At 37.4% G+C, this 11,060-nt stretch overlaps 2 protein-coding genes across 5 annotated transcripts; one reads left to right on the forward strand and one right to left on the reverse strand.

The window, feature by feature from the left end:
* Positions 1-352: 352 nt before the first annotated feature.
* Positions 353-3,431, reverse strand: LOC126715876 (uncharacterized). Its single transcript, XM_050416711.1, has 2 exons — positions 639-3,431; positions 353-529 (listed from the first exon to the last, which is right to left on the reverse strand). Exon 1 carries the CDS (start codon positions 3,426-3,428, stop codon positions 639-641), a length of 2,790 nt encoding a protein of 929 aa, XP_050272668.1. The 5' UTR covers positions 3,429-3,431; the 3' UTR covers positions 353-529.
* A 3,100-nt stretch (positions 3,432-6,531) lies between these two features.
* Positions 6,532-10,098, forward strand: LOC126715878 (tubulin-folding cofactor A). Of its 4 annotated transcripts, none has more exons than XM_050416716.1 (4): positions 6,532-6,687; positions 7,236-7,400; positions 7,753-7,839; positions 9,781-10,098. In XM_050416716.1, exons 2-4 carry the CDS (start codon positions 7,248-7,250, stop codon positions 9,880-9,882), a joined length of 342 nt encoding a protein of 113 aa, XP_050272673.1. In that variant the 5' UTR covers positions 6,532-6,687; positions 7,236-7,247; the 3' UTR covers positions 9,883-10,098. The 4 variants fall into 4 exon arrangements, with proteins under 4 accessions (XP_050272673.1, XP_050272675.1, XP_050272672.1 ...); XM_050416718.1 differs by having other exon boundaries at positions 7,242-7,400; XM_050416715.1 differs by having other exon boundaries at positions 6,532-6,679.
* Positions 10,099-11,060: the final 962 nt, after the last annotated feature.

The following is an 11,060-nucleotide window of genomic DNA, read 5'->3' on the forward strand; positions in this document are numbered from 1 at the left end:
TCTATGGAATTTTTTTTTTTTTTTTGTTTTGCTCTGTTTTCCTCTGCTCATTCCAGGAATCATTCACTGGGGAATTTTTTCTTTCATTTTTCCTGGTTATGCAGACAAACCAGAAACTGAAACGTGTGCAAGCACCAGGTGAGAAGCAAAGATAAACAAACTACGAATATAATCCATAAACCCTCATTTAGAGGCAAAGAAGCTAAGAATGTAAATACACGTACATTACATCAAACGAAACTACTGAAACTTCTACGCTCTCTGTATAAACATGGTTTTACAATGCAAAATGCAGTTACATCGCAAGAAAAGGAATTCTCAATATCAACATCCTAAACATGGCCAACCACGCTTAATTTGCAGTTCTAACCATACTATTGAAATCACAATCTTCATAGGCATACATTCAATAGAGATTTACAAGTACATTCAACAAAAACCAAAAAGTTCACATAGACCCAATACAACGTAGTCACTTTTCCTAACATCGGCTGTCCACACAACAAAAACATCGTCCTTGGAAGCATGCCTGAAAAACGTAGAGTAATCACATTAGGGGAAAAGATAGTAAACATTAGGTCAACATAGAATGAACAACAAATATTTAACCGATGTATAAGTATTTGCCATCTACCTACCTAGTGTGGAACATGACCGCTTGTGGAAGCGCCACGGGACTGCGGACATTTTCTGCGGTTATGCCCGGAAGCATGACACAGTCCACATGTCTGCTTGGACTGACTCTCTATCAAATCTGCATCCTCCCTCCGCCATCCCGGTTCTCGAACCTTATTCCTCACTCCATCCATCTCATTCCTTATTCTCGACTTCACTGGTCGACCTTTGGCCCGCAACAATGCTGGATTAGGCAACCACTTTGGCCCTATGGGATCCCTCCACAAAGCCATCGACTTAGGAACCACAAATGCATGCTCATAAGTGTTAATGGCATTGTTCAAACCATAACACGGGTGAATAAATGTGGTCGAATCAATATTTAAATAGTCACATACTCTGATTGCATGTGAACACGGGATCCCTATGTTTTGCCATTTCCCACAACTGCATGTTCTTTCCTGTAACCGAACTTCATAACTGTGGTTTCCCCCTCCTGCACTACACGTGTTGATTTGGGTAACTATTTGAAATATCAGCTCTTCATTGCTAAATGGCTTGAGATAATGTTTCTCAGATTTGCTCTTATTCTCATCCCACTTGGAGAAGGCATATTTACTCCATTTCTTACCCTCTGAGAACTCAAAAAGGTATTCTTTGCGACGGTCGTGGAAATAACTGACAAGTTTGTTCCAAGTGAACTCAACCAACGCGGCAATAGGAAGGCCCCGTGCACCTTTCAATACACCATTGAAGCACTCTGATATATTGGTTGTCATTGCCCCAAAACGTCTCCCACCATCATGTGACTGGGTCCACATATCCACTGACTCGCCCATTAGGTATGTGTATGGAAGATAATCTTGATTCTTTTCCTTGCCATCCTTCCCCGTCAACTTCTTCTTATTTCTAATGGCCTCAATTTCCGCCTGCTTAATGGTCTCCATTATGGAGGTAAATTTCACTGCCTGACTAGCATATCCAGCTTTCAATGCCGCTGACTTCAGAGTCGAGTTCTGAAAATGTGTGTTAAAGTTGCTAGCAACATGTCGAAGGCAATATCTATGAAATACCAGTGCTCTTCCATCATCCCTTCTAGGCCAGTTTGCAATGGCGTTTTTGATACCGAGATGTCGGTCAGAAATTATGCAAATGCCTTCGTTAGGTATCACGCGGCCAATCGCATCTCTGAGACATTGTAAAAACCACCTCCAACTAGACCCTGACTCAGAATCCACAATAGCAAAGGCAAGAGGGAATACCTTGTTGTTAGCGTCGGTTGCCATTGCAACCAACAACTTTCCCTGATATTTACCATACAGATGAGTCCCATCAATACTGATAACCGGCTTGCAATATTTGAATCCATCAATGCTTGGACCGAAAGACCAAAACACATAATTCAAAAATACTGTGTCATCTTCACCGGTGGATGTGGTACGATAGAACACCTGGGTAGTCGGATCCTGATCAATATATGCCATTAGCAACTTTTGCAACCTTTGATAAGACTCTTCCCAATTCCCAAACATCTTCTCAATCGCCTTTTGTTTCGCATCCCACACCTTGTAGTAAGAAGGCTTTTGTCCCTCATATTTCGACTCTATCATAGATCTGAGATGCTTAATTGGGGTAGTGTGATCCTCACATAACTTCTTAAGGATGTCATCTGCAATAAATTTACAACTCATCATTCTACCATCATTTCGCACCCCAGTCCGTATACACGTGTGAGGACCCTTGTACACGGTGACTATCCATAGATTGTGGAACTTGGGCTTCTTGACTACGCATACATACCACGTGCATGACTCATCAACGCATTTCGCACAAAGTTTTGTCGTGGTTGACCTACTGATCAAAAAATGTTTGTTTTCCTTGAGGGCACACTTTGTTAATACGCGTTGCACCTCCATTTTATTGGCAAAAGTCAAGCCTTTGCACAAATTCATCCCCTCAATCCAACTAGACACAAATGGTGTCTCAATATGTGAAGGATCAACAAAATTTTCCCAAGTATTTTCATAAAATGACAAGGCAGGTGGTGAGTACACAGGGATTGTGTCCGTAATGTTTTGGACACTAAGAACATTGTATGCATCAGGTTGACTACCGTCCAATGTCTCATCGTCATCAATGTCCCTCTCAAAGTCCCTAAAGTCCCCTTGTTCAATCCTGTCTTCAATCTCATCTCTATCGCCAAAATCTTCACCATTAATGGCAATATTTTCATCAACATAGTCATCATCATCATCCTGATCCTCGTCCTCATCATCATAATCATCATCATTCTCATCCTCATCCTCATCCTCATGATCATCATCATCATCATCGGCATGAACATCTTCATCGGCATGAACATCAGCATGCTCTACATGTGTAAAATACTGGTATTGAGCATCTGGAACTGTAACTTGTAAACTTGTTTGTGTTTGTTGGATTTCCTCAATACCAACTTCTGCACGTGGCTCCAACTGTATGTACAACTCAATGTTAGTTACTTCAGGTATTCTCTCCAACTTGTCAAACATGATCTTGACATGTTTGTCTGATTCTATCGCCATGTACTTGTAATTAATCCGGTGCTTCAGGATTTCATTTGGCATGCGATAAGTAATGTGTATGTTGTGCACAGCAGGGTTCTCACACAACTCTTCCATAACCATCATCTTCAATTGATCAAGGGTCTTCAACCTACGATCAATTTGGGTATAATAGGTCTTTATACCCGGCCCTTCAAATGGCAATCCCTTGTTCGCATTGGCATTCTTCAACGGACCACCGTGGTATATGATTATATCAATTTCAGGCATTGTGAACCTGTTACAGTCAAGTTACTATGTTAGTTAACAAATCCATCTATCCTTCCTATATACAAGAGGCTAATTACAGCAACATGGTATGAGAGGTAAACACATGTAAAGCAAAAGATAATTGCAAACGCAATTTTTTTTAACACATACAAAATTGCAAAACATAATGGGGGACTAAATAATTGCAAAAGATATATCATTGTAACACAAACACAGCCACATGGATGTAGTTTCCAGTGTCATGTAATACTTGCATTTTTTTCCCTTTACATTCTATGAGGAGCTGTAACATTTTCTTTGATCTTTTAAGATTCTCAATCATAATTTTATTACCTGTTACTAACTTATCATAATCGAGGGCTGTTACATTGGAAGGCTTGGTTTATCTTCATTTTTTCATGAGAATAATTTTCTTCTTCTTTATCATTATAGATGAGAGAAGACTGGCGCTTATCCTCTCTAGGTTACTATTACAGGCTTAAAAGGTTAGAAAAAGGTTCCCTAAGCAATTGTTTTTAGAGAATAGCACAAATACTCAAGTGCCAGATGAACCCTTCTGTGTCACAGGCTCAAGGACACATCCAAGAATTCAATTTAGGGAAATTGTGGAAAGATGTGTTTCATCTCTCAATAAATTGATCAAGAGGGCAGACTGTATCTTTTCACCCACAGTTTGTACCATAGTGATGCAGCCTGAATAAGGCAGCAAATATGACGTGTTTGCTGTAAACAGCAGATAAAGGCTATAAGGCAGAAAAGGGAGTCAGTAACCCCAGAAATAAGATTAATTTTCTGTCAAAAATAGCCAGTTTTCTTCAGATTATTACTTATTTATAAGAGAAGCAATGCCTGACTAGTCAAAGACACATAATAAATGCTAGACAGCTGACAATACATTTAGAGATTGGAGCATCAAGTGGAATTATGCTGATGTAGGATACAAGAGTCATAGATAAACTTGAAGAGGCAGTAAGTGATTTTTCAGTTTATTCTTGATTTCAAAATGTGGTTGATGGTTTTGAATGGACTTTTTTTGGAGTGTATGATCCTAATGCAGATGCAAATAGATAGCAGCTTTGGGAAGAATGGGCAAGGGTATATAGTTGGTTGGTGCATAGGGGAGGCTTTCAACATAATTCCTTTTCCAAGCAAAAGGATGAGCTTTAAGAACAATGGTAAGGATGTGGCATTTTTCTGGAGTTTATTTCAGAACATAGCCTAATGGACTTACCATTGGAGGAAGGTGTTTAAACTTGGTCAAACGATCATGGTCACCCATCAATGCCCAGGTTGGACAAATGTTTGATCTCACTAGCTTTGGAAGAACAATTTCACTATTTGAATCAGAGATTTCTTCAAAGATCATATTCAAACTGTTTTCCCATGTTACTTGATGGTAATGATATCAACAAGGGCAAGGGCTTATTTACATTTGAAAATATGCGGTTAAGAACTGAGGGCTTTGTGGATAAAGTGAGAAATTGGTGGGGGAGTTATCACTACCATGGGTCTCTTAGTTATATATTGGCTTCGAAACTCAACTCCTTGGAAGACAATATGAGAAATAGGAGTAAGGAGACTTTTGGAGATGTGACAGTATGGAAGAAACATTTATTGGTGCTAAATGAATGGAGGAAGAGGGATGCCTGATTGTTGAAGTTTCTTTTATTCCAAAAAATATCGGGGCTTCAGATGCTAAAGATTATAGGCCGATCAGCCTTATTGGTGGCGTCTATAAGATTGTGGCTAAAGTGCTAACTACATCAATTACCTTAAATACCTTAAATAAATGCCTACATCAATTACCTTAAATAAATTAAATGGTTTAAATTATTTAGTTTGGACACACGCTATGATTTGAAGCAACATAAGCGATATTGAGAGGAATATATGATTACTACATTACTGTCTGCCTTAGATTCTGATCTACATGGTTTTAAAGAGCAGATTCTTTCTAGTGAAACCCTCACTTCAGCTGCCAATGTTAATTCTCATTATTGTGCTCATGCTTAGGCCAAGGTTCTATTGAGACAACCATAGTCTTTTGCTTTAGTTTCTAGCATTGGAGGTTGTAATAGCTTCTAGTGGTAATGGTTGTAATGGTGGATGTGGTGACAACAAGTGCTCATTTGGTGGTATGAATTGTACTAAACGTTATTGTTGGGTGAATTAGTAATAAATCAAAGAAAATATAACAAATAATATATAGCTCAAATGACATGCAAGCCAATAAAAACAATGGAATTGAAATCAACAACAAAAAGATACTACAAGAAGAACATCTTATATTAGGAAAAAACATGGAGTCATTGGAAAACCCATAAAGTCATTGGGAAGTTCTCTTAGTGGCAAAACCCATACACAACTAATACCCAACTACAATAACAATCAAATCAAAAAACCCATACCTGAAATATGAAATTCTTGAGAGGGAAGAGCAGTGAGAGAGGCAATGTGGTGAGTGAGAGTGAGAGGTGTGAGAGTTAGTGAGGCTAAGTGTATGGGTGAGAGTTGAGGATGCTTTGTTTTTGGGTGAGAGTTTGAAGATACTGAGTGTGGACTGAATAATCTATTCCCAGGAAATACCTTTCAAAACTACTGTTATCTGTTTTTGACTGTGGACGGAATAGAGTTGTAAAATAGTTCCACCAGAACTCGAGTCTTATAGACTCGAGTTCTGTTCAAAGTTAACTACATTGTTTGGATAAGTAGATCTCGAGTCTTATAGACTCGGTTTGCGCCACGAAAAACTCGAGTCTATAAGACTCGAGATCCCTTGAAATTATTACTATTCTTATAATTAAATCTCGAGTCTTATAGACTCGGTTTGTGCCAAGCAAAACTCGAGTCTTTAAGACTCGAGATCCGCGTGGCAACTTTTGCCACCTCAGCAGTGCAGAACTAATGGAAAGCGAGTTTATGAGACTCGGTTTTTAAGTTGAATCTCGAGTTTCAAAAACTCGAGATGTTAGTTTTCTAAATTGTTTGAAAACGTGCCTAACTAACTAATTTGAATGGTTGAACGAATCTGATTTGCACAATACCTCTAAAAAGCCCCTTAAAAAATATATATATATATATATATATATATATATATATTTGAGCCGATTATTTCTCTGGCCCAAACAGGCTCATCTCACGTGCCTCCCTCACTCTCCCTCACAAACACAGCACAGCGGCATCTCTGTCTCTCAAATCAAATCAAACTACTCTTTCAAGTGCTCACCGGCGGTGATAATTGGCCAAGCAAGGTTAGAGGGTATCTCTCTCTCTCTCTCTCTCTTCAGTTTGATTGATTCAAGTTATGGGTATCAAGATTTAGTTCAGGACTCAAAATTATGGGTCAAATCATAAAACTTTATTGACATTTTTAATCTGAAACTCTAGGGGCAAAAAGGGGCATAGGAAATTTTGATTTTCTCCCTTGTATCTAAGAATGAAATTAATGATTTTTAAACCATGATTTTTTGTTCAATAAATTTGGTCCTGATACATGATTGTCTTTTAAGGAAATGTTTTTTTGTTATTATTATTATTTTGATAGGTAAGAAATGTGTAATATGTCTCAAATTAAAAGAATGTGAGCAAAGCTTAGGTACAATTTGTCGATTTCTTAGGTGCTGCAGTTTAGGTTGTCTAATTAAATTCGAAAAACATGATTGCATTAACCAATGCAGCACAAACAATGTTGTTGATAAGAACAACTAAATTCAATACAGTCATGTGTTTGAATTTAACTGAGGAACCTAAGATTCATGTAATGTGCAAAAATTCATGTAGGGTTTTTTTTTTTTTTTCCTATGATAGGTTCAGGTTCATATGGCAACCTTAAGAAATCTGAAAATCAAGACAGGAACTTGTAAACGTATTGTTAAGGAGTTGCATTCGTATGAGAAAGAGGTTGAGAGAGAAGCTGCCAAAACAGCAGACATGAAAGAGAAAGGAGCTGACCCATACGACCTTAAGCAACAGGTATGATATGGCAGACTAAAAATCATACTTCAGAATGCATTGTTAAAAACCTCAATTCCCTATTTGACTAAAGGAATGAGAATCTATTCATATTCGAAAGTATCACCAACGACCTTTACGTCAAATCAGATGGCATTCTTGGTGTTTCCAATAGAGATGTTCAAGTTCAAATCCCCCCTCCCCTACGTAAAATGGATTTAAAAAGATACCTGTAGTATCCTACTTAGACGCTCTACGGTTGACCCTAATTAATATATTGAGCATCCATAGCCAATCCCAAAAAAATTGGGACTGGTACTTATTGTTGTTGAATCCTACTTAGAAGTTCTCATTTTGTTGTATCTTTGAACAGGAAAATGTGCTTGCTGAGTCAAGGATGATGATACCTGATTGTCGCAAGCGTCTAGAGGCCTCATTAGCTGACCTGAAAGGAACTTTGGTATTGTATCATTTTTTTCTTGAGTGCTTTCTGAATATCACCTTTTTATTGCTTCCATTCTAAGCATGCCACCTTTATTATATACCAGAATACATGGTAATTTTTTCATGCTATCCCTTTCTCCATAGCTTTCAGCAGTGGGAACATATAGGGTCAGTGCTCTAAATTTGTGATTTTAATGGATTATTTCTTTTAGGACTGGATAATTAGATTACTGACACTGCCCTGCCCTTCTAACCGTGGGTTCTGGCACACGTAATTTTTTCATGCTTTCCCGTATGTTGTTTTGGGCAATAACTATGGACACAGGCAGGTTGAAGGTTAATTCAATGAGATCATCACAGTTTGTACTTCATTGCATTGATGGTTGGGTTGTAGGGGAGAATGTTACTAATTCATGTTCTCTATGGCTTATGTACTAAGTATTGCAATAGGACTGGACAAGTAGATTACTGACTGTGGTCCACCCTTGTAGACTGGGGTTGCAAGTTGCAACACATTTAAATGGGCAGGACTCTGGGTCAAGTGATTCTTGGCAATCAAATGTGTTTTAGCATCATCAAGCTAAAGGCTTCATCTATGAGATTGTTGCAAATTATAGACTCTTTATAGCATTGACCTTTAAGACTAGAGGGCTAAGGCAAGAAGTATATGAAAAATTATGCTTTAAATGGATTGTGACCATGGGATTACTGACTCTGGTGACTGGTGACCCTTCTAATTTGTGGGTTGTGACACATTTTGATGGGCTGAGACTCTGAAGTGATCACTTTTGTTCAGAAATGTCTTGGCAGATCAAAGGACATTAAGAATTGATCATTCTCTCAATTTACATGCCTTTATACATACTGAAGTGCATCTTCTTGATTGGTATAAGCAATGTAGCATTTTAAATTAGGTTAAAATTTTAGATTTTCTGACCAGGTTTGGTTTCTTTACAAATATATTATTGGAAGGTAAAGGTAACTCCCAAAAGTGGCCCTTTTTTCAAACTTAAGTGTGTGTCTGCCGGAAAAGGTTTCTCTCCAAACTAATTTACAGAGAAACCTGTCAAACTTTGCCGATATCTTTTTATTGGATGATGTGAATTTTGAAAATCTAACCATTGAATTGCATGTTCTTATTATGTCCTCCATGCTTACAAAATTTCAAAAAGATCAATGATCAATAGTGATATCATCAATTAAATGTTTAAATTTGAAGTTTTTGTGATCTAAAATTATTCATAAAAAATAAGTATATTGATCGAATAGTACATAACATCCGATTTAAACGAAATTTGACATATGTGTGAAGAACATAAAGAACACAAAATACAATAATTAGATTTTCAAAATTCACATCCAATATAAGAGAAGTTTGAAGGGAAACCTTGTCCTAATTTTAAAAGGGCTTTGCATTGAATAACAAGGAAATTTCTTGTTTAAGTGGTTTCATCTCCAGAATATGGAGCCTACTGGTGAGCACCTCTTGATGTTTCTAAGGGAGACATCTAGAATTTAAATCCCCCTTCCCCACCTATTGAATTATCCAAAAAAAAAAATCTCCAGAATATGGAGCAATGAATAAGATTATTTATTTAATACATGAAAGGTAGGTTTGTTTGTTTCCCACTTTTGCTTCTGACTCTTCCCTTTATGAGAGAGATGGGGAAGGATGCTGTTATACTCCATAACATTGAGTTGAAGTAGCCATTATTATTTATTTGCCAACTGAATTGCAAACTTTACAAGTGCTTTAGGGAACCAAAAGTAACAAGTTACTGTCATGTCATGTCTAAGTACTCCTGCCTTTGCTGGTGTTTGGTACATATGCTTCGCTGTAGTTAGCCGCTAGCATGAATGTCTTTCCCCATTTATGGAGACTCATCATTCATGTAAACGAAGGATTAGTCAATAGAGTGAACTGAGTTTTATGAAATGCATTCTGCTTCATTTTCAGGCTGAGCTGGAGGAGTCAAACCAAAAGGAAGGCATGGAGATTGAGGAAGCAAAAAGCACTATAGTGGAGGTTGAACAGTTGTTTCAAACAACTGAAGCTTAATTTTGTGTTAATGGAGGGAGTTTGACTTTATATATAAGTTGTCCTCCCATTTACAGCCAGTTTGCATGGAGTGCATCTTGATGAGATTTGGAACCTTGATTTTTTGTGAGCCTTATTAGTCTCTTTTCTGTTGTTGGTGTCTAAAAAGTTAAAAAGATAATTTTATGAATAGAATTTTCTCTTGCCAGATTTGTTTCTATTTGGCATGTTTACTTATTTTGTTTATACTATAAATCAAATGTGTTCCTTTTTGTTCCATTTTATGGGACCTGATTGAGGGACAAGAAAACAATGGAAACTAACTTGGTTTACAAGAACAACCGCAGCGACTACCTAAAGTTTTTGTATCATGTGATTTTAATTTTGATGTCAATATGTGGACAAAGCATCAGGGCTTCCTCTCTCTCAGCTGCTGATCATGGCTTCCTTAATCTGGCTGTTGGATTAACTAGTGAGTAGAGAGCGATTTTGAAAAAGAAAGAAAAACTGTTGGATTAGACCATAGTCTTTGAGAATACTTTCAAAATGATACCATTGATCCGCTTGGGATTAAAATTCCTGATTCTTGTGCATAGTATGATTTATGAAACCCTTCTTTCCCAATTTAGTAATTGAACAAACCTTGGAATTCATCAAGTTCAATCAGATTTCAAGAATGTTCAAATATTATTCCCCTGTACAATGTATCTGTCCTTTTTGTAATCATTTTTGGCTGAAGAGCTGGCAGCAATAAACATTCTTCTACTTTGAACGCCTGAAAAGCAGCACAACACAATGCATTAAGCCCTTTCCTTTAGTTCAGGTGGGAAGCCCTTAGCTCAACACATCTAAGTCATACTCCATAGGAAATCAGGACAAACCATATTTCAGTTAACAAGATTTCAGTCCAAAATGCTTTTCACTTAATTCTGCTCATATTGCAATAGAGTGGACAAAACATACTCAATTTTTTTGGAAAGAACTGTAGTAAACAGGATATAAGAGAGGTTATCAATATGGATTACCCTACTCCCAGCAAGTCAACTAGTTACCTGTGTCCCAATTAGTTAAACCCTATGACAATCTGTTAATTCAGCCTTTAATAACTTTAAAAGTTTTGGGAATATCCTCTGTGGAAATATGAACAGCAACTAAGTTCACAACTTCTGGTGGATTTTGGAAAGAAAATACCACCCCCA

This window comes from Quercus robur, chromosome 2, assembly GCF_932294415.1.
Source record: "Quercus robur chromosome 2, dhQueRobu3.1, whole genome shotgun sequence".
NCBI classification, from domain to species: Eukaryota; Viridiplantae; Streptophyta; class Magnoliopsida; order Fagales; family Fagaceae; genus Quercus; species Quercus robur.